The sequence below is a fragment of the Eleutherodactylus coqui genome, chromosome 5 (assembly GCF_035609145.1).
Source record: "Eleutherodactylus coqui strain aEleCoq1 chromosome 5, aEleCoq1.hap1, whole genome shotgun sequence".
NCBI classification, from domain to species: domain Eukaryota; kingdom Metazoa; phylum Chordata; class Amphibia; order Anura; family Eleutherodactylidae; genus Eleutherodactylus; species Eleutherodactylus coqui.
In genome coordinates this window covers 32,665,102-32,689,752 of record NC_089841.1, presented here as the reverse complement: position 1 = coordinate 32,689,752, position 24,651 = coordinate 32,665,102, and the positions used below count along the sequence as shown (strand labels likewise).

The following is a 24,651-nucleotide window of genomic DNA, read 5'->3' as shown; positions in this document are numbered from 1 at the left end:
CGCTTGCGCAGAAGGGTCTTCTGCCTTCTGTTCGGTCCGGGCACGAGCGGCGTTCTGGCTCCGTGTCTCTGTCCCTCTATTGCTATCTCTCTCTATCTCTCTCACTCTCTTTCACTCTATCTCTCTTGCTGTCTCTCTATCGCCATCTGTCTGTTTCTCTCTCTGTCTCTCTATTGCTCTTTTTCTGTCTGTCTCTTTGTCGTTTTCTCTATCCCTCTATTGCTTGCTCTCTCTCTGTGTCTCTGTCCCTCTATTGCTATCTCTCTCTGTCTCTCTCACTCTATCTCTCTTGCTGTCTCTCTATCGCCATCTGTCTGTTTCTCTGTGTTGCTATCTCTATCACTCTCCACAGGAGAATAAAAGATGGCCTAAGAGAGAGACCGAGGAGCTCCCCTGCAGACAATAGAGATCCAGGCCACTAGCTAGGAAGTGTCCATCGGACCGGCATGCAGGGTCGTGGAGTAGCGAGTCATGGAGCCCTGCAGCAGCTGCGCCTGCCCCCCCCCCCCCCCAGTGCTCTGCTCTCTGTTGTCTGTGAAGAGTTACAGCTGCAGTAGTCAAGCGGGTGAGTGGCGGGGCATTCCTGCAGGCATTGTATGGGCACCCTGGTGGTTGGGCAGTGTGTGGTGCAGTTTAGCAATGCTTCACTCATTCCAGCGCATGCCTGAAGCACAGCAGCTCACTCCCCTCATAGAATTAACATTGTAACTTTCAACCCGCCTCACAGTCCCTGAATGTATTAAACTCACATTTGATGATTTTACGGCAGCGGTGAGCCTGTGTGTCATCTAATGACACCAACATCATCCACCAAAGTTACAGCAAAGGGGTCAAAGTGCGGTGCAAGAAAAAGCAGTTAGGCTTATTTATCTTAGATTCATGTATATAGTGATTAGAAATAAATGCATCAATAAGCAAAATACTTTGTAACTGCCTGCAAAAAGAGAACCAAACAGATATCATGAGTTGCTCCAAAGACGCTCGGCACCTTCCATAAATGTCTGTGGGTTCCATTATCATCAGAGGAGCCCATATAATATAATATGAAGCTGAGCGTGCGCAGTAAATGTCTTCCCTGAGATGCGCTCTTACTGCGCATGCTCGGCACGTCTATAGACTTCTATGGGCCCACTGACCTTGTGCCAGCTGCCATGGTCCAGTGCATACAAAAAGAGAGAACCCAACATCTACACCCCAATATCTCCTCATAGCCCAACATTTCTCAAGCAAATTGAAATGGATTTCTTGGGAAAGGTTCTGTTAAACGGAAACCCTGCGAGCGGAGTGAGATCATGGCTGCCGACACTATGGGGCAGCTCAGTTATGATTCCCCATCATGACCATTATTTTGCCATGCCTTCTTCTTTTACCTCTTGGCAGAAAAAAAGCTGCAGCCGGACCATAACTTCCAACATGTGCAAAAGGAAAGGAGGAAAAACCTTTATAACATGCAAAGCGCATCAAAGCAAATTTTTTAGGCCACTCTTTTTGTATCCACTCATAGTATTAGTGCTCCTCAGTGATCCCCTCATAGTATTAGTGCCCCTCAGTGACTCCCTCATAGTATTAGTGCCCCTCAGTGACCCCCTCACAGTATTAGTGCCCCTCAGTGACCCCCTCACAGTATTAGTGCCCCTCAGTGACTCCCTCATAGTATTAGTGCCCCTCAGTGACCCCCTCATAGTATTAGTGCCCCTCAGTGACCCCCTCATAGTATTAGTGCCCCTCAGTGACCCCCTCACAGTATTAGTGCCCCTCAGTGACCCCCTCATAGTATTATTGCCCCTCAGTGACCCCCTCATAGTATTAGTGCCCCTCAGTGACTCCCTCATAGTATTAGTGCCCCTCAGTGACTCCCTCATAGTATTAGTGCCCCTCAGTGACCCCCTCACAGTATTAGGATAGCTCTAAACAATGCATACAAGCTCTACACAGTGATAGTGATTGCAGTGCTGTTTCTCCATTGATTGCAGTTGGTGTCATCTCTAAATAGTGTAATTCTTTTATCCTTTTCTCCTCTATTCGGGCCCAGACTGCCACGATGATTTCTTCCAGCCAAAACTTGTTTCTTCTGAATTTGAAACAGACATCTTTAGTGCCTTGCTTTTCTAGCACCCTCCCTGCATTTTCCATACCACTACATAATCTATAGGCAGTAATCTGGAGCTATACAGTCAGTGCTGTTTTTCATTGTCCTCTACACACTAATGGTGTCCTGATTTATGCCCCTAACAATGCGATTATGGCCCATCAGCAATAATGCCCCCTTTTCCGCCCCCACAAATAATAATGCTGCCTTTATTGCCCACAAAAGTAGTAATGCCCTGTTCTGTCTTCATATTTAGTAATACCGTCCTTTCTGCTCCCGTAGGTAATTCTGCCTGTATTGGCCCCATAATTAACCCCTTAGTGACCACACTTTTTTGTTTTTTCCATTTTCATTTTTTCCTCCCCCCATTTAAAAAATTTTAACTCCTTTATTTATCCATCGCCGTCGCTGTATGAGGGCTTGTTTTTTGCGGGACAAGTTGTATTTTTCAAGGGTCCTATTTAAAGTACCATATAATGTACTGAAAAACTTTTAAAAAAATGCTAAGTGGAAAGAAATGGGAAAAAAACCCTGACATTTCGCCATCTTTCAGTGCGTCTTGTTTCTACGGCGGACAAACGGCAACAAAAATGACCCGATAACTCTATTCTTTGAGTCAGTCACTACAATACTAAACTTGTATAGTTTTTTTTTTTTGCTGTACTACTTATATATTTTTGTAAATATAATTAATTTTTTAAAATTATTTTCTGTCTCCATCTTCTGCGCTAAATACGTTTTTTATTTTTTTGCTGATACAGTTGTGTGAGGGCTGATTTTGTGTGGTACTTCCTGTCGTTTCCGATGGTACCATTGTGGAATACATAGGACTTTTTGGATCACTTTTTATTCGATTTTTTTTTTTTTTTCTTAGCAACAGGGTGACCAAAAAAGTGCATTTCTGTCGGACAACATTCACTGTGCACAGTAAATAATGCATTACTTTGATAGAACGGACTTTTACAGACACAGTGTTACCAAATATGTATTTTTGTTTTATTATTTAGATTATTTTATTGTAAATATGGCAAAAGGTTTTTTTTTTACTTTTATTACTTTTTTTAACATAATTAATAAAACTTTATTGTTCTTATTTATACTTTTTCTTTTAGTCCTCCTGGAGGACAACAACTAGCGATGCTTAGATCGCTTATGAAGAATGATGTAATGCCATAGCATTACATCTTACTGCATTCTGACAGGCAGCCTATCAAGCCACTCCTCGAGGATGGCTTGATAGGCATTTTGCCTTGACGGCCCTCGGGTCTTGCAGAAGGACCCCAGCTGCCATGACACCTGCACGGCTTCCCCGATTTAACCAAGTTAGGGGGATTTAAATGCCACTGTCAGATTTAACAGCGGCATTAAAAGGGTTAACAGTCCCGATTGGGCCGGACTACCGAATGGGGCTGTTGCCCGCAGGTGTCAGCTGTAAAAAACAGCTGACACCTGCGATGTATTGAAGGAGATAGCAGCGCTATCTGCCTCCATACACGTCCTGCAACGGCAGGACGTAAAAACACGATCCGGTGGTCACTAAGGGGTTAATAATGCTGGCTTCTCTACTGCTGTAAACAATAAAGCCCCTTTATGACCCTGGTTTCAGTGATAGAAAAAAGCGGCACACTTGCCTGCTTTGGCCCCAATCCATTCAGGACTGTGCTTCTTCCTTTCGGGTAGTGCGGGTACATGCTGTCACATGACTGCTCTGGCCAATTCCTGGTCTAAGAGTCTGAGATCCAAGAGTGTCCAGCGCCGGTCGTGTGTATCAGCATGTAGACATACCAAGAAGTAGGAGGGAGCGGTCTGGGGTGGCTTGGGGAATGAAACAGATGAGTGTGTAGATTTTGGTGGTGGTGGTGGTGGGGGGGGGTGTTTACCAACAAATAGAAAAGGGCTTAACAGCTTCTCACCGATTCTGGCAAACTGGTGAGAACCAGTGTTGGGGCCTTCCTCAGTCCACCAGAGAGCAGGCAGTTGGGGGCTGAAGAGCCGAGATCATGGGGACATAAACCAGTGCTCTAATTGTTCTAATGATAATCCGGACCTGGTTGTGAAGGTGAAATACAGAGGTGATTACACGGGGGATGGGCTGTCTGTATTAATATCTCCTCAATTGTTTCTCCTTATTTTTTCAAGTAAAAGTTATTTTATATTTGATTTTCTTTGGATTTTAAATTTTTTGATCTTCTTTCGTCTCTAAAATACAGGAAGCTCTGTTGTGATTTTCTGTATAAAAAATTATCCTGATTGAGCCATCAAGGATGGAGAAGGACAGAAGCAAGATGGCGGAGAGTATATTGGATCTCACCCTAGAGATAATCTTCCATCTTACTGGAGAGGTGAGGGATTCTGATGATGTCACATTACATCATTCTTATCTATGGTAATAACAGATGATGTCACTGGAGAGGTGATGGACTCTGGAAATATCTACAGTGATATTTATTAATGCCTCCCCATATACAGGATTACACAGTAGTGAAGAAGACCTCTAGTGATGGCTGTCGGGCCCCTGTGTGTGATGAATGGGGAAGACCCCTGAGCCCAATCACGGGGCCCTCACCTCACCCCCTGATACACGAGGACATCAATGTACAGAAGATTCTAGAACTCGCCAACAAGCTGATTGAGCTGCTGACTGGAGAGGTGACACTGCGGGGAATACTGGGACATTATACAGTAACAGCACTGGAGGCTTCTGGGTAATGACTGTATATTGTGTTGCCAGGTTCCTATAAGGTGTCAGGATGTCGCTGTCTATTTCTCCATGGAGGAGTGGGAGTATTTAGAAGGACACAAGGATCTGTACAAGGAGGCCATGATGGAGACCCACCAGCCGCTCCCATCACCAGGTAATAGACAGGACTAAATACACGGGGACTTTATTATCTGTATGTAAAGAATGACTTCAGTGTCTGTCTGTGTTTCCTCCAGTTCCATCCAGTAAGAGAAGCCCACTAGAGAGATGTCCCCGTCCTCTTCTTCCACAGGACCACCAGGTAGATGGAGATGTCCCTCTGATCTGTAGACGGCTGTGAAGCTCTTGTCTTAAGTCTTATTATACTAGAATGACCCGATATTCACTACGCAAACATAAAAAGCTTGGGGAAATTGTTGTAAATGTTTTTAAAAGTGTTGAACCGAGGATTTGGCTTGAACTGTTTGCCATCCATGGCTTGGGGGACATGGGAATGTCAAATACTGTATATTACATGTCTGTATATTACACCACTTTGGATAGTATATCTTACTGTGGAGCCCCTAGTATATTTGGTGTATCCTGCAGTAATATCTTGTATCTTTGGTATACTCCATAGATTGGACCTACTACAAAGAGAGAATACAGTACAGCCCGCTCTCCTTCAGCACCACCTGCTCGCCTTCAGCACTGCTCGCTCTCTCAGCCCTGCCCGCTTCCCTTCAGCACCACCCGCTCATGCTTGCTTAGGAACACTTCATAGTTCCTAGACTTGCTGCCACTACACTTAACAAAGGAACTTTGAGCTGGCCTCACAAGTCACACAATGTACTATACTGAAATTTTAGGATTTTATGGCGGTGGTGAAGATGTCAAAAAGCTAATGACACCAAAATCGCCCACAAACGTCAAGCTAAGGGGTCAAAGTGGGGTGCAAGAAAAAGCCTGTAGGCTTATTGATATCAGATGTCTTCTACTTGTATGATGAGGCTGAGGGGGATGGCAGGATTTTACAGCTGACCAGAGACATTACATGTTGTCTGGATCTTCTCCCAGTTTTGTGCTGGTGGGAATAAGGAGCCAACAGGTTGAATTTATATCTATCTGCTCCCTTATTTCACCCACGGACAAACAGCGGATGTGTCTGGTAGAAGCTGATCTCCACTGAGACAGCCTCCAGCGTGTCCAGCCATGCCGAATATACATGCACCAGCAGCCTACCATCTGGGCTGTTGCTTTACATGCTCATCATTTTATTTCCTTGAGTTGATTTTTTTGTCATTGTGCTATTCTCATTTCTGCTAGGACTATAGACTTAGAAGAGCTAATATTTCTTATCTAGAAAGAGGGAAGGGGAAGAAATAAGATTATATTATATTTATAACTGGCAAGCTGCTCTGGGTTCAAATTAGAGTATCAGAAAGATCAGAGTATAAGTAGAATTAGCACAATGTATTAAGACTATATGTAGAAGGGATTTATAACAAGACAAAGAGGATTGAACTCTTTTGAGGGAGAACTACTCACTGGATGATGCACAGTATAGGACAATCTGCTTCCTCTGGTTACTGCTAACCTCTCTATAATGCCAACAGTGGGAATGGGTTATCTTTTTGGAAAGGATGCTACACTAGTGATACTGCCCGGTGTCAGATAGCGAACCCTTATTGCACTTCTGTACATACATCCATTAGAGGTCCATTTTAGTCCCTGAGGAGCTCACCTTGAGCAAAACGCGTTGGACTATCTAAATACAAGTTGCTGTTTATCTTTTGAAAACCGCGGGGGGGGGGTTTACAGCAATTCCCCAATCCATCAGGGATGAGCGTCGGTCTCGCATCAATATTTTTCTCTTAGTACTTTTTGTGACGCACAATTCAATAACCCCTCGCCTTACAATTCTACTGAGAGGTGAGATTTGTGTTGATAACAGATCCTTGTTCTTTATGAGTCCTTGCTACATTTCACTACATGTTCTATAGCTGACCAAATATTTTTACCAGAAGTTTGTTTGTTGAGTTTCTCCACTTATGGTTTTAAATCGTAATTAATAAAAGTTAGCTTTTAATAGTACAGTCAGTGAATAGGTCTAAGCCTTCTGGACTATTCTTGCCTCACTGAATATATATGTGTATGAGGTTACTGAGGGGTCATTGAGCCGCCATCTAATATCTATGTCCGGCTTCTAGATCTGCAGCTATGTGGCTCCGATAACTACTGCTGTCAGGTCATTTTTGGTCATCATGATGACTAATGATCTTTTCTGGTCATGTAAAACCTTCCACACGACTTCTCCAACTGTCTGCTGACTTTTACAATATTTGTCTCACAGCTTTTGTATCAGGATGAACATCTGACCGATATTAATACTACAGAGACAAATGTGAGGGGCGATCAGCGGTGTAAAGAGGAGATTCCTACAGGTAACTGCCCAGGTGAGTAGTAACCACTAAATACAGCAGAGAAGACCCACAGATTCTCCTCGGTCAGCGGCTGCAGATAGTTATGTAGATTTATAAGCTCTATGATCTGTCAGCTTCTGCTGGATGTTCCCCCATGTGGATGATATGTGATACCGTTATAGGTGATAACTAGAGATGAGCAAGCACCAAATAGCTTGCGTGCTCATTGCTCAAGTCGAGCTTTTCGTAATGTTCGAGAGCTCGTTTCGAGTATTGAACCCCATTGAAGTCAATGGGAGACTCAAGCATTTTTCAAGTTGACCGATGCTCAGCATAGGGGAGGTTGTGTGAATCACCTGAAAACATAAGAAAGTGATGGAAACACCACAGAAACGGATAGGGAACGGCAAAGGTAGCATGCATGGATGCATCTCAGGCTCCCAGGTCGCACTATTAAGCCAAATTGTGGGCAAGAACCTGGTAGTAACCCCCCTAACAATTTATTTGAGACAGACTATCATTAGCAAGGCACACTCGCTGGGACATCTCAGCTAAGTACCACACGGCAACCAAGGACAATCACTGCCTGCGGGTGACACCACTGCCTCCTCACCTGGGTTACATGCTGGCATTGCTGTCCAACCCCCCCCCCCCCCCCCCCCCTCACGACCCTGCGTCCACAGCGTACTCAAATTTTTCTCATGCCACACGGTTGTTTGATAGCCACACCACCCTCACGTCTATTTATAAGTGTGTATTGGATGAGGAGGTACAGGAGACACACACTGCAGAGGGTTGGCAGGGCCTGGCAGCGACCCTCTTTGAAATTGTGGGCGATACAATGCTGATGAGAATTGCTGATAAATTAATGTACAATCATAATTCCAATCCCATACCATCTCCGCCACAAAATGTCATCAGCCACAAATGTGGGCATAAAGGGGACTCAGATGCCAGTACTTCTGCACATCTCCACAATTCTGCAATGCATTCTAAAACCAAAGATTGGTTTGAAGCAGGAGGTGTCACAAAAGTAGCTACCACAGGTATATAGTGAACTTGTGAAAGTCTCATCAAATCAGTTACGCTTCCTGTGAATGCTCCTATGAAATGGGCGGCTAGCTCTCTAGCACTCAGGGCATTATACGTCCGCGAACATCCAAAAACAGACAGTGTACAATGAGTTGTCTTGTTATACAGGCGCGATGCTTGCGAATGCATTGTGCGCACTACTGGTCCCAGGCAGCCAAACTGATGATGAGAGGAGTTGTAGTCCTAGAAAGAACATGGGTTCCAATTATTCCAACCCCATGCCACCTCCGTCACCAAATTGTCAGGAGCCACAAACGTGGCCATAAAGCAGACTCGGATGCCAGTACTTCTGCACATCTCCACAATTCAACTATCCATTCTAAAACGAAAGATTGGTTTGAACAGGAGGTGTCGCAAAAGTAGCCACCACAGGTATACAGTGACCCTGTGAAAGTCTCATTAAATCAGTTACGCTTCCTTTGATCGTTATGAGGATCGGGTGATCCATGCATAAATTTGAGTGGCCAAAGCAGGACCCCACGCTGGGCAGCAGATCTGCAACAGATTCTACATATCGACCAGCGCTGACCCCCAGGGATGCGTGCATTTATCAGGCCTAAACTAATCTGGCTGTTTACCACTCAGGGCATTATATGTCCGCGAACATCCAAAAACAGACAATGTACAATGAGTTGTCTTGATATACAGCCGGGATGTTTGCGAATTCTTTGTGCGCACTATTGGTCCCAGGCAGCCAAACTGATGATGCACACAATGAGAGGAGTTGTAGTCCTAGAAAGGACTGTTGGGTTTTCATTATTCCAATCTGGTGCCACCTCCGTCACCAAATTGTCAGGAGCCAAAAACGTGACCATAAAGTGGACTCGGATGCTAGCACTTCTAACCATCTGCACAATTCAACAACCCTTTCTAAAACAAAAGATAGGTTTAAAGCAGGAGGTGTCGCAAAAGTTGCCACCACAGGTATACAGTGATCATTTGAAAGTCTCATTAAATCAGTTACGGTTCCTTTGATTGCTCCAAGGACAGCATGATCCATGAAGAAATTTGAGTGGCCAAACCTGGCACAGTTGCACCCCGCCCGGAACCTCGCCTCTGCACACACCCTCATTCGGGCACCCACGTCCTCGACCCTTACCCCTAGTCTTCATGATGCTGTATAAAGCACTGCGTCAAAAACTTACACAAACTGCGAGGTATTTTGCGTACGCTTTAAGCCAAAAATAGACAGTGTAAAATGTGTACAGTCTTGTTCTATGGTGTGGATCAACAGGACACACACTTTGGCAAAGTACGCAAATGATTTGAGCCAAATACAGCGAAAAACATGAAAAATGAGGAGTTTTGTTAGTTTCTATGTAGTCTGTGTACACCAGTAGCAGTACACTGTGTTGCACCGGTAACAGTATGCAGTATACAGCCGGGATGCTTGCGAATGCTTTGTGCACACTACTGGTTCCAGGCAGCCAAACTGATGATGCACACAATGAGAGGAGTTGTAGTCCTAGAAAGGACCGTTGGGCTCGAATTATTCCAATCCTGTGCCACCTCCATCACAAAATTGTCAGGAGCCAGAAATGTGGCCATAAAGCAGACTCCGATGCTAGTACTTCTAACCATCTGCACAATTCGACAACCCATTCTAAAACCAAAGATTGGTTTGAAGCAGGAGGTGTTACAAAAGTAGCCACCACAGGCATACAGTGAACCTGTGAACGTCTCATTAAATCAGTTACGCTTTCTTCGATTGCTCCAATCCAGTAACTTGGATAACTGTGGTAAAACCAGAGATAATACATGGCGACGAGCTCTGACCCCCAGGGATGCGTGCGTTTATCAGACCCAAACTAAACCGGCTGTCTACCACTCAGGTATTTTACGTCCATTTTAATCGAAAAATACGCAGTGTACAGTCAGTTCTGTCTTGCTATACAGTGCTGATCAGAATTCCAATCCGGTGCCACCTCCATCACTAAATTGTCAGGAGTCACAAATGTGGCCATAAAGCGGACTTGGATGCTAGTACTTCTAAGCATCTGCACAATTCAACAACTGATTCTAAAACCAAAGATTGGTTTGAAGCAGGAGGTGTCTCAAAAGTTGCCACCACAGGTATACAGTGCACCTGTGAAAGTTTCATTAAATCAGTTACGATTCCTTTGATCGCTACAATGACAGCATGAACCATGAAGAAATTTGAGTGGCCAAAGCAGGATAATTCATTCTGTGTATGTGTCAGATAGCTGGACACCACGCTGGGAAACCTTTGTGTACCAAGAGTATAGGTGAACCCCTGAAACATTTGTGTACCAAGAGTATAGGAGAACCCCTGAAACCTTTGTGTACCAAGAGCATAGGCGAACCCCTGAAACATTTGTGTACCAAGAGCATAGGCGAACCCCTGAAACGTTTGTGTACCAAGAGTATAGGCGAAGCCCGGAAAAAAATTGTGTACCAAGAGTACAGGTGTACCCCTGAAAAATTTGTTTACCCAGAGTGCAACCCAGAAACATTTTTTAAAGATCGAGCTCATTCTTGCTTAATTTGCTAACAGAGCCTGGAGGCAGCCCTCCGAAAAAAAATTAGTTTTTACAGAGCCTTTTGGCTGTTCAGCGTGCTGACATGCTGGTTTAGGAGGAGGAGGAAGATCAGAAAGGGATAGACCAAGCTACTTCTCTCCTTTTTTGGGATGATATAGGTGCATGGTTCTCCTGTTCCAGCTTAAAGAATCTGTATGTTCTGCTGCTTTCCAGTGGTGGAGAAGAGAAGTCGGGAAATCCAGGCTTTGTTTAGCTTTATGAGTGTAAGCCTGTCGGCGCTGTCAGTTGATAATTCCCCCAGCAGCACTAAACACCCTCTCTGATAACACGCTAGCGGCTGGGCAGGCCAGCATCTCCAAGGCGTACAGCGCAAGTTCTTGCCACATGTCCAGCTTTGACACCCAATAGTTGCATGGAGCAGAGGGATCACGGAAGACGTCGGTACTGTCGGCTACGTACTCCCTCGCTATCTTTCCCTCCTACTAAGCCTAGAATAGGGAGTCATGACACAGTCTGGCTGGGGAGCCATAACACTGGCAAAGGCCTTGGAGAGTGTTCCCCTGCCTGCGCTGGACATGCTGTCTGTCCCCCGCGTCTACCCTGCTAGTTGGCCCACTGAACTATGTCCTCTACCGCTAGCGTTGTCAGATGGGAATTTAAGCATCAGCTTTTCCGCCAGTGCCTTGTGGTATTGCATCACTCTCGTACGTCTTTCCTTTTCGGAAATGAGAGTGGAATGGTTCTCCTTATACCGTGGGTTAAGAAGGGTGAACACCCAGTAATCCGTGTTGGCCAGAACTTCTTCTGTTGGCCAGAATGCATCTAACGCGAGGGTCACAGGAAAGGCAGCTTAACATGAAGTCAGCCATGTGTGCCAGGGTACCAGTTCGCAACACATCACTGTCCTCACTAGGAGGATGACTCTCAGTCTCCTCCTCCTCCCTCTCTTCAGCCCATATATGCTGAACAGATGTGAAGGAAGTAGCATGGGTACCCTCTGCAGTTTGGGCAGCAGTCTCTTCCCCCTCCCCCTCCCCTCCTCCCCCAATACGCGCTGAGAAACAGACATGAGGGTGGTCTGCCTATCAAGCGACATAGTCATCCCCCCATCTCCTGTTCTATCCGCAAAGCGTCAGCCTTAATGCTTAGCAGCGACCTTCTCAGCAGGAAAAGTAACATGTGCAATGTAGAATTCCAGCGTGTGGGCACTAGCACAACAGTCGGTGCACTGGCAGCTGGAAGCGATGTCGCAGTGTCTTGAGCGTGGCAGCATCTGTGGTGGACTTTCTGAAATGTGCGCACATGTGACGCACCTTGCTGAGCAGGTCAGACAAATGGGTGTAGTTTTTAAGAAAGCGCTGAACCACCAGATTGAAAACGTGGGCCAGGCATGGCACGTGTGTTAGTCTGCCAAGCTGCAGAGCCGCCGCCAGGTTATGCCCATTATCACACTCGACCATGCCTGGTTGGAGGTTCAGCGGCGAAAGTCACAGATCTATCTGCTCTGTCAAACCCTGTAACAGCTCTTGGGCGGTGTCCCTCTTGTCAACTAAGCTCAGGAGTTTAAGCACGGCCTGCTGACGCTTCCCCACGGCAGTGCTACAGCGCCTCGAGCTACTGACTACAGGTGACGTGCTCACACATGGTAATTGAGAGGTGGAAGTGGTGAAGGAGAAGGAGTGTTTCGTGGCATAATAAGTCATAGAAACTATCACCGAGGTAGGACCCGCAATCCTCGGTGTGGGTAGCACGTGAGTGAACCCAGGGTCAGACTTGGTCCCAGCCTCCACCAAGTTCACCCAATGTGCCGTCAGGGAGATGTAGTGTCCCTGCCCACCAGCACTTGTCCACTTGTTGGTGGTTAAGTGGACCTTTCCAGTAACTGCATTAGTGAGGGCACGGTTTATGTTCCGTGAGACTTGCTGGTGTAGGGCAGGGATGGCGCACTGGGAAAAATAGTGGTGACTGGGAACTGAGTACCAAGGGACGGCCGCCAACATCAGGTTGCGGAAAGCCTCCGTTTCTACTAGCCTGTATGGCAGCATCTCCAGGCTGAGTAGTTTTGAAATATGCACGTTTAAAGATAGTGCATGTGGGTAGGTGGCCGCGTATTTCCACTTTCATTCCAGCACTTGGGTTAGCGACAGCTGAACGCTGCGCTGGGACACATTGGTGGAAGTAGTGGAGGACCGTGGAGGTAAGGGTGTGGGTGCAGGCTGGTAGACGCTTGTGCCTGCGTCCTGGGAGGGGGATTGCATCTCTGTGGAAGTGGTGTGACCCGAAGGCAGTGAATGGCCTTCGTTCCACCTCATCGGGTGCTTAGCCATCATATGCCTGCGCATGCTGGTGGTGGTGAGGCTGGTAGTGGTGGCTCCCTTGCTGATCTTGGTGCGGCTCAGGTTGCACACCACTGTTCGTCGGTTGTCCGCGCTCTCAATAAAAACCTCCAGACTAGAGATGAGCGAACATACTCGGTAAGCGCGATTTCGCAATCGAGCACCGCGATTTTCGAGTACTTCACTACTCGGGTGAAAAGTACTCGGGTGCGCTGTGGGGCGGGGAGTTGCAGAGGGGAGTGGGGGGTAGCAGCGGGGAACAGGGGGGAGCCCTCTCTCTCTCCCTCTCCCCCCCCCCCACTCCCCGCTGAAACCCCCCGCTTACCCCCGGCGCACCCGAGTACTTTTCACCCGAGTAGTGAAGTACTCGAAAATCGCGGTCCTCGATTGCGAAATCGCCCTTACCGAGTACGTTCGCTCATCTCTACTCCAGACCTTCGAACACCTAGCCCTCTGCACGGAGGCTTGTGGCGAGGATGTGCTGTAGGGAACAGTTGGGGGATTATTTTCTCTAGCCCTGCTTCTCCCTCTGGCCACCCCACTGCCTCTTCCAACCTATTCTGGTGCTGCACTTGCCTCAACCTCTGAAGCGCTGTCTTCAGTAGGCTTAGCAAGCCAGGTGGGGTCAGTCACCTCATCATCCACCGGCTCTTCCTCTAAATCCTCAGTCTGCTCCTCCCTCAGACTTACTGCCCTAACAACAACCTCACTGACTGACAGACAACTCTGTCTCATGATCATCATCATCATCATCATCATCATCATCCACAAATAGCTCTTGAGACAGTAATTGGAAGTCTCCACCCTCATCACCCTGACTCTGAAAGCTTGTAATAATGGTCTACCATGTGGACCTGCAAAATGTGAGATGAAGCTGGGGAGCGGGGTTACGCGGTGGTCTACTAATCCCTCAGCAGCAGGCACTCTTTCACCCCGCCCAGGACCTCAGCCTCTGCCCACACCCTCATTTGGATGCCCACATTCACATCCACGTCCTCGACCTTTATCCCTAGTCTTCATCATATTGGATAAAGCACTTGGGCTAAATGCTACGCAAAATGCATGTTATTTAGCGTAGGCTTATAGGCCAAAATAGACACAATAAACAGTGTATACTGTTGTTAGATAGCGGATTTACAGCACCCAGACACTGGTATATACCGTACGCTCTACGCAGGCCCAGAAAAATTTAAAACCGTGTATACTGTTGTTAGCGCAAATTCACAGCCCCCAGAGACTGGTATATAGAGTACGCTCTCAGCAGGCCCAGGTAAATTTTTCTAGTGCGTATACGGTTGTTTGATAGCGCAATTTCACAGCCCCCAAAACACTGGTATATAGAGTACGCTCTGAGCAGGCCCAGAAATGTTTTTCTAGCGTGTATACTGTTGTTAGATAGCGTAGATTCACAGCACCAACACACGGGTATATAGTGTACGCTTTAAGCTCACAAAAAACTAAAAAAATGAGAAATGATAGGAGTTTTGTTACTTGCTATGTACTCTGTGTACACCCCTGGGAGTACACTGCATAAAACCGGTAACAGTGGGCAAAATACAGCCAGGATGCTTGAAAAAAAATTTGTGTGCACTACTGCTCCCAGCCAGCCAAAATGCTGATGCACACAATGAGAGGAGTAGTAGTCCTAAAAAGGGCTGTTGGGTTCTGGTAGTCAGGATCCCTGCCTAACTACAACCTAATCCCTACCCTAACGCTTTCCCTATCGCAGCAGCTCTATCGCTAAGCTCATGCAGCGGGCGTGTGATGCGAGCCTCAGGTGACCAGAGTTTTAATACTCAGCGGTCACCTGATCAGCCCAGCCAGTCACTGCTGTAGAAGTGCACAGGGTTGGCACATCACAGCAGGAAGTGGTAAAGCCTCCCCTGCATGTTTTAGTGGCTAAAAAATGGCGCTAAACATGCGGGGCGGGGACATAAAATTTTCTTCAGCACCGCGTGCTGCTCGAGCGAGTAATAACCACCATCGAGTACGTTACTGCTCGAACAAGCATAAAGCTCGGACGAGCATGCTCGCTCATCTCTAGCGATAACACATGATGGGTATCTATAATATGGGTGAAATTATGGGCACCACATCATAATAATGACGTGATTATCGTATGGATTGTATCCATTATTTAGAAGAAAAAATGTTTTGAAATCGAAAATCTGAGTAAAATCCATCTGTAGTCCGGATATATAATATATCTATGTGAACGAGGCCGATTCCTTCATCGTTTGCTGTCAGTAGTATTGAGAGAAGACTATCTCGCCAATTTTAGAACTAAGGAACCATTAGCTCCTATTAGACGCCTAGAATCCAGATTGTGGAGACATAGACCTGGATAACAGAAGATTCCTTGGAGGATGGAAGGTTGGTGCTATGAGTGTCAGAAATGCTTCTCTTCAGGGACTGGAAGGAAGAAAGCTGGATGCCGGATCATCATTATCCTATAACAAATCTCAATGCAATATCATCTTAGGAAACGTTCACATGAGGGCTTGTTTTTTGATGGAAATGTGATATTTGATTGGAACCATTTAATATACAAGCAGGTGCGTGTGGGACAATGATCTCCAAAAAGAAGTTAGATTTAGCAGGTGAAGATGAAATAGCTCTCCTACAGATCTGCTCCAATGGGCTGGGCTGCGCCTGTAAGATGCAAGCTGGAAACCTTCCTTAAAGAAGAGCCAAGCGGTGATGATGCTCCAAACACTGCCCTTCAGAAGTTAACTGATGCCGTGTTCCTGACTAGTGAAGAGGGGTCTGGTCTGACCCTCTTTCACCACATGGGTGGTGAGGCAATCAATTCCTTATCTGCCCATATGATGCTGCTGTTGCACCACCACTGGAGATAAATAGTAGGATGGCACTGGTCCCCCTTGTGACTATAAGCAGTGATGTGGCTAAGTTACTCAATTTGTATTTACAGTAGCAGGGTCCACATAATGGTGCCTTTAGCTGGAATCTGGTGTATGTTATGTAATGTACATTAGGGGTGAGGGCAATTTTGGTCGTACTGTAGTGGCTGCTGCATTAGGGGAGAAACCCTGAATAGGCATGAAAAGCGAGGTCATGGTGACTGCAATGATCTAGAGAACAGCCAAGGGCTGGCCAAGAGAAGTTTCCCTTCCACTTCACCAAAGTTTTTGTACAAGAGTAAGATTGCCCATTTGTGTCAGGAGAGGGAATCTTCCTTCTTCATAAGTAAAGCAGAGTAGACATCTGCCAATGCCATGGCTGCAGTTGATGTCAACCAGGCCAGTCAAAAACAGGATTCAGCACTCATACACATTTAATATCTTAATAAAACTGCACAACTGTTGTTTATTATACTACCTGTATGAAAATGCAAGGTTCTTAGCTCAAACCTTGATTAGAATATGGGGGCCCATCCACCATATTCATGTGAACCTTTTTGAATGGATTCCTAATTTTTAAAGGCATCTCTCTTTAGACCCAGAAAGCCTCCAAACTAATTTTCAATGTAACCATATAGCTAGTTTTCCTGGTTTCCTCCTCCCCTCTACCTTGGTTTGTGATAAAGTGCATGTAGCTCTCAAGGAATGTGTGAGATGGACATCAACTAATGGCAGTGACCAACAGGAATCTTTTATGGTTCTACTGAGCATTTACTAGAAGCATGGTGGCTTCACCAAGATGGAGGCTTCACCACAGAAGGAGAAATCTGCAAAAGAACAGTCTGGTGGCTGAGCATCATGACCAACTGGTCCTCACTCTCTGAGGTCTGTTAGAATGTGATCTGTTTGCTGCTTATTGTCTAATTTCATTTTGTTATGCGACTTGTAATTTATTTAGAAATGTTCTGAAATATTAATATCATTTTTACTTGGCTTCAATAATAGTAAAATCAAATTTATTCTTGGCAGATGACGGTAACGGGAGCTCAGAGGGGCATCTGATATCTAAAGATTTTGATCCAAATGATAATAGTAGACAAGATAAAGATGAAAAACTTACCATTAACACAGATATCCCTGCAGCCCTTCACAGCAAAGATCCATCATCTGATCCTCTTATACAGGTGCCAACTTCTGCTCCATCACAAACTAATAAGCAGAAGAAAAGTCACAGAGAAGGAGAACATCAAAGAGCTCACGGAGGAGAGAAGACGTATCCGTGTCCAGAATGTGGGAAATGTTTTACTCAGAAATCAAATCTTGTTAGACATCAGAGAAATCACACAAGGGAGAAACCATTTTCATGTTCAGAATGTGGCAAATGTTTTATTAAGAAATCAAAGCTTGTTATACATCTGAGAACTCACACGGGAGAGAAGCCATTCTTATGTACAGAATGTGGAAAATGTTTTAATGTGAAATCAGAGCTTGTTAGACATCAGAGAGACCACACAGGGGAGAAGCCATTTTCATGTTCAGAATGTGGAAAATGTTTTATTTATAAATCAGATCTTGTTACACATCACAGAAGTCACACAGGAGACAAGCCTTTCTCATGTTCAGAATGTGGGAAATGTTATTATATGAAATCACACCTTGTTGCACATCAGAGAATTCACACGGGAGAGAAGCCATTCTCATGTTCAGAATGTGGGAAGTGTTTTTATATCAAATCACATCTTGTTGCACACCAAAGAATTCACACAGGAGAGAAGCCATTCTCATGTTCAGAATGTGGGAAGTGTTTTTCAGATAAATCACATCTTGTTACACATCAAAAAAATCACACAGGAGAGAAGGCATTCTCATGTTCAGAATGTGGCAAATGTTTTATTAAGAAATCAAAGCTTGTTATACATCTGAGAACTCACACGGGAGAGAAGCCATTCTTATGTACAGAATGTGAAAAATGTTTTAATGTGAAATCAAAGCTTGTTAGACATCAGAGAGATCACACAGGGGAGAAGCCATTTTCATGTTCAGAATGTGGAAAATGTTTTATTTATAAATCAGAACTTGTTACACATCACAGAAGTCACACAGGAGAGAAGCCTTTCTCATGTTCAGAATGTGGGAAATGTTATTATATGAAATCACATCTTGTTGCACATCAGAGAATTCACACGGGAGAGAAGCCAATCTCATGTTCAGAATGTGGGAAGTGTTTTTATATCAAATCACAGCTTGTTGCACACCAAAGAATTCACACAGGAGAGAAGCCATTCTCATGTTCAGAATGTGGGAAGTGTTTTTCACATAAAGCACATCTTGTTACACATCAAAAAAGTCACACGGGAGAGAAGCCATTTTCATGTTCAGAATGTGGCAAATGTTTTACTAGCAAAGCACTACTTGTTAGACACCAGAGATGTCACACAGGAGAGAAGCCATTCTCATGTTCAGAATGTGGGAAGTGTTTTTCAGATAAATCACAATTTGTTACACATCAAAAAAATCACAAGAAGAGAAGCCATTCTCGTGTTCCGAATGTGGGAATCCAAGAACTAATGTAGACAAGTAACTATTTTCTTTATAAAACCGTGTTTAATTAGCAAATGGTACAAGAATTAAAATACAAAAAGATGACTTCATGTACAGCATTTTTCTTTAAAAAAAACCTACAATACTAATGTAGTTTTTCCAGCATGAACTGCAATGGTTGGATGTTGACTAAAGGTCATTAAGGGGTTATTAAATGTGCTGTAAAGAGTGGCTTTTTGGAATTGCAGCAGGGTGTAGGTTTGGATCTTCATAATTGGGCATTTTTCTAATGGCTTCCTAGGGTGGCTTCACATGACTGTATTTGCACGTGCAACATTTGTGTGCACAATCCACAGAGAATAGAATCCATTTATTTCAATGGTTTCATTTTTACCAAAAAAAAAAACCAGCATACTTTTTTTGTGCACATCTACGTCCCAGATATGCTATGGGAGATGCACAAATGTGGTCAGCCATTGAAATGGCCAAAAAATGAATTCAAGATGTGTTCTTTTCCTGGGCCACTGTGCAGAAAAATAGAGCACGCTGCAGAGTTTTACAAATGACCGAATTGGCATGCCATATACGCCTATGTGAGCCAACTAGAATTGAGCGAACGTACTCTGCCGAGCTTGATACTCGTTCGAGTATAAGCATACTCGATAGTGCTCATCACTCCGTTTTCGACCCCGCCCCATTTTTGGCTCCTCCCCGCTGTGATGTGCCTGTTTTGGCCTCTCCCTGCCGCAGCACGTTCGTCAACAGCAAATTTTTTGGCTGGCAGGAGAGAGGGGGAGAGAGAGAGAGACCAAAAAAAAAAAGCTTGGGACCCAGCCGCCCACATACAAAAATGCTCGAGTCTCCCGTTGTAGTCAACAGGGTTCGTTACTCAAGTAGAGCTCTCGAATTTTACGAAAAGCTCGACTCGAATAATGAGGACCCGAGCATTTGGACGCTTGCTTATCTTTAGAGCCAACTTATTTAAATCAGTAGGTTCTATTTTCAGCGCGCAAGTTTTTCCTGTGTACAAATGCCAAGTATGCCCGTCTGACATTGGTTTTGGGCGGGTTGCTGCATTGTGGAGATTTTTTGCCAGTAAATTCTTAAGTTTTCAATGTCACACCTGGGCTTGAGATCACGGGTAAGGGAGTGTCTCCCTCTGGCTCGCTCTGTTTGAGCAAATATGTATGTCCCCAGTTTCTCAGAGACACATAATATCCAGATTTTATAAGCTGTTGTCCCCAGGCTATGTGGAGGCCTGGGAAGTGGAGTTGGGTAGAAGTATTCCACATGGGGAATGGGAGAGGGCCTGGGTCCTGTGCTACAAACTTTCTTCTATTTGCAAAATACAAGATCTTAACTTTAAAATCCTGTCCTGCATAAAATGTCTCCTCAAACCCAACCCATGTGTTGGAGGTGTAACAACGACAGAGGCACTGTGTCCCATATATGGTGGGATTATGCCCAGATTGTGGCTGTCTATGACCTCCCCTACAAGAGGGATGTGGGTAGGGGAGCTTAATGATCTCATGCACTATGAAAAAATGGGGCCCCCTGAGAATGATGCCCATGACTAGTATTACAGAACCTGGCAGGTTTGGATCTCGTTCCAGTCCTTCGATAGGTTTAAGACGTGGATTGACACCGGCCAGCTTTAAGCTGAGTCTGCGTTACGTCTTGCCACTGCTCTGCATGGGTGTCTTTTGAATCGGACCTCACTTTCCCCTCTCAGCCCCCCTCTTTGTTCACCTTCCGTTTCTTGTCATGTGTCAGTTTCTCTCTGTTTTAGTTTTTTCCCTAACAGTTAGACGAGCTAGATGTATCGCTACTTTATATACGAGTTCCCACATGGTTCCTTACTAGAGTTGAGCGAACGTACTCTCGCGAGCTTGATGCTCATTCGAGTATTAGCGTACTCGGTGCTCGTTACTCGAACGAGCATCAAATCGTGTTTGACCCCACCCCAGCTTTTGGCTCCTCCCCGCTGTGACGTGCCTGTTTTGTCCCCTCCCCACCACAGCGCGCGTCATTCGAAATTTTTGGGTCTGGCGGGAAGGGGAGAGAGGAGAGAGAGAGAGAGACGAACCAAGAAAAAAAAAAGCTCAGGACCCTGCGTTCCATATACAAAAATGCTCGAGTCTCCCATTGTAGTCAATAGCGTTCGTTACTCCAGTAGAACTCTCGAATTTTACAAAAAGCTCGACTTGAATAACGCGGACCCGGGCATTTGGGTGCTCGCTCATCTCTACTGCTTACCGGGTTGTCAATTTCCTCTCCTGCGTGGATAACAGGCTAACTACAGCCCAACAGTAAGCAATGTTGTTATTTTGCTTTCTTTTGTCTATTCTTACTACTATGCACACAACATCATAGGTGGGAACGCTCCATGTTTTCATCATGTTTTTACTTGATTTTGTGTTGTTAATTTGTAATGTTTTACAAAATAATTAGAAATAAAACTTTTTTGAACTAAAAATAAATGAGTAGTTTTCATTCTGCAGGTGAGTGCAGTTACTGGCATATAACGGCACCATTATAGAAAACGTTATTACATCTGCCATTCACCATGTGACTTAAATAACACGCAGCCTTCATTCTGCAGGTCAGTGCAGTTACCGCAATACTACATTTTTTAAGTTTCATAGATGTTCTCCTTTTATACAATGAAAGCATTTTTTATTAAAAAAATATTTTGCAATATATTAGAATATTTTTATTTTTCCATCGACTGAGTGATGTTAGTTTTTTATGGGGCAGTATGCATTTTATTGCTAGCTTTTTGGAATTCATGCAACTTTTTGATCCTTTTATTTTCAGGAAATAAAGTTAATCATCTGTTAAGAAAAAGATGGGGGTTTATGGACCGGTCTTGATTTCAGGGAGATTAACAAGATGACCAAGTGTAATCCGTACCCATTGCCTCTCACTCCAGATCTGTTCGCACAGTTGAGTGGTGCCGTTTGGTTTTCAAAATTAGATCTACGAGGGGCATATCATTTAAAGGAGATGTCCCGCGCCGAAACGGTTTTTTTTTTTTAAACCCCCCCCCCGTTCGGCGCGAGACAACCCCGATGCAGGGGTTAAAAAAACCACCCGCACAGCGCTTACCTGAATCCCGGCGGTCCGGCGTCTTCATACTCACCTGCTGAAGATGGCCGCCGGGATCCTCTGTCTTCGTGGACCGCAGCTCTTCTGTGCGGTCCACTGCCGATTCCAGCCTCCTGATTGGCTGGAATCGGCACGTGACGGGGCGGAGCTACACGGAGCCGCTCTCTGGCACGAGCGGCTCCATAGAAGACTGCTGAAGACCCGGACTGCGCAAGCGCGGCTAATTTGGCCATCGGAGGCCAAAAATTAGTCGGCTCCATGGAGACGAGGACGCCAGCAACGGAGCAGGTAAGTATAAAACTTTTTATAACTTCTGTATGGCTCATATTTAATGCACAATGTACATTACAAAGTGCATTATTATGGCCATACAGAAGTGTATAGACCCACTTGCTGCCTCGGGACAACCCCTTTAATTCAGATTACGGAGGGGGGCGAATGGAAAACTGCATTTAACACCCCTGAAGGGTATTTGGAGAACTTGGTAATGCCATTTGGTTTAACAAACGCTCCTGCAGTTCTCCAGTCTTTTATTAATGAGGTCTTCTATGAAATTATTGGCCACTTCGTTCTGGTATAGCTCGGCGATATTCTTATCTTTTCATGTGATTCCAATTCACAGGTTTCTCATGGTCGTCAGGTCCTCCAAGCTTTGGGCGGTAATAGTTTGCGAAAAAGGTGTTTTTTTTTCCCATAGAAGAGATCCCATTTGTAGGACACTTTATTTCCCAAAGAGTCACTGGGGGCAAGTAAAGTCCAAAATGTTATGTGCAACTCTTCACTGTCAGGACTTTAAAACATAACCTTTAATAAAGCAATTAAAATTTAAAATAGTACTCACAAAGACCGACACACATAATACATAAAGAAAAATATTAATAACTCTGGAAGTGTATCTCAGAGGATTCTTGAAAATGTAGATGCCATATATCGTGCTTTCTAGGTATAGTGTGATGCCTTAACTGGTATGTATTCGAGGCAACGAATAACCGTTTTAGGACCAGATATTGATTAAGCCTTCTTGGTGCTAATACCAAGCACAAATAATCTCGGTCTTGGGCACTACCAGTTTCCCAAGACTGTAGATACTACCGTTGTGGGGGTGTATTATCACCCTAAAACGGTTATTCGTTGCCTCGAATACATACCATTATGTATTATGTGTGTCGGTCTTTGTGAGTACTATTTTAAATTTTAATTGCTTTATTAAAGGTTATGTTTTAAAGTCCTGACAGTGAAGAGTTATTTCCCAAAGAGGTTTCAAGATGGATTCGGTGAGGTCTGGACTGGATGTTACCAGAGAATGTGAAGACGTTTCAGAGGTTTCTGAGGTTCCCAAATTACTATTGGAAGTTTATCAGAGGATTTTCGGTGGTGGTCCTTTCAGCTATACAGCGGCTAAACTATAGTTCAAACAGCAAAAAAAATTGAAATTATGTGAACCCAGCCACCATACAATGATAATGCACAAAAGGTTAAAATACATCACTCAAAATATAGGAAAAGAAAACTCTCACATCCCTTTTCTGCCTGTTGGATATGGACTCCCACTAGTCTGGGTGCATTTCCGCTGCCAGCTAGTCCCAGGCGCCGTCCCAGAGCACTATGTCTTGGCACTCCATACAAGTAGTATGGGAACAGCACTCCTCCACAGAACCAATAAGGTAGGACCCACAGATACAGAGCTGCCAGCTACAGCAGGAGTCTGGATCAATAGACTCCACAAAAATGTCATCCAGATTGTAGATATGCTGTAGCAGCAATAATGTCTTGGCACTCCGGTACACTGCTGTTCCAGATGGCTGGGTGCTCTGGCATCAATCTTATGAGCTTTGCTAAATTAAAGGTGCTGGCTATTGTGAAAACAAGCCCTGCACAGCACATGTGACAACTTCTTTCTGTTTTGATTTTTTTAACTTTATTTGGATATTTCCTAGCAAAATGCATGAAAAAAATGCCAGTGATACACACATAATTGCATAAGCATTGTCTATTACCTGCACTCCTAGAGATCAATAGGGCTCTTATGTGTATAATACGCGATAAAAAGAGCAGGCTGGCATTTGTTTTTACACGTGTCATATGCAATTACTATACAATAGTGTGAATGGATAAATGAAAATCCATTTACCTTCATTGACTCCATTCACAGGGTAATATGTAGTGAAAATACACCCGTGGTAATGAGTTATTATTATTGCAGCAGTTCAGCAGTATTCACAGTGTTGTAAAAGGCATCACAGGGCACATGCCAAAACAATCTCTGGCTGTCTAGCTGCTAACTAATACAGGATCTTTAGCTCTAATTATCAGGTCTACTGCCTCAACGTATCAGAGCAATATGTCTAAGTTAGAGATGAGCGAGTATAGTCGCTAAGAATAACTACTCAAGTGACTAGTTCCTTAGCCTAGTATCCTTCCGCTCGTCTATAGAGATTCGGGGGCCGGCGGGGGAGAGTGGGGAGGAACGGAGGGGAGATCTCTCTCTCCCTCTCTCCACCCCGCTCCCCCCTGCTCACCGCCGCAACTCACCTGTCACCCGCGCCGGCAGCCGAATCTTTATAGACGAGCGGGAGGATACTCAGCTAAGGCACTACTCGCTCGAGTAGTTAGCCTTAGCGAGTATACTCGCTCATTTCTAGTCTAAGTCCATACCATCAAATTCATGGAGTGATCTCAGGGGAGTCTTCGCTGTCGAGACCTTGCAGCTTGTCAGCCTCAAAAACACATGATCTCCAGGGGTCCCAAGGCAACCAATCCCTCTATATGCTCATCTCTGGGATCTAACAAGCCCCTATCCCAGAGAGGGCAGTCTCCTCCAACACTGAGGAACTCCACAACAACCTCCTGAGTGTGGCAGGAACCAAAGCTTTTCCTTTCTTTCCTGCCACACTGACACAGGTGTTCTCTCTCATTAGTTAGCAGAGTGACTGTTCTGGAGCCTCCCACTGGTCACTCTGCTAACTACACTACAACAATATGTGTGTGTGTGTGTTTTGTATACAGTATATATATATATA

General features: G+C 44.9%; 1 protein-coding gene across 3 annotated transcripts in view; it reads left to right on the top strand.

The window, feature by feature from the left end:
* The window catches only part of LOC136629139 (oocyte zinc finger protein XlCOF6-like), a 913,937-nt gene extending 893,012 nt beyond the window's left edge, over positions 1–20,925 (top strand). For 2 of the 3 annotated variants that reach the window (XM_066605288.1, XM_066605289.1), the window contains exon 6: positions 17,012–20,925. In XM_066605288.1, the coding sequence (XP_066461385.1) occupies positions 17,012–18,555 (1,544 nt within the window). In that variant the 3' untranslated portion in view covers positions 18,556–20,925. Of the gene's footprint in view, positions 1–4,299; positions 4,432–4,558; positions 4,739–4,820; positions 4,945–5,026; positions 5,092–7,122; positions 7,226–17,011 lie in introns of all 3 variants that reach the window. The other variant, XM_066605287.1, reaches the window with a different exon arrangement.
* Positions 20,926–24,651: the final 3,726 nt, after the last annotated feature.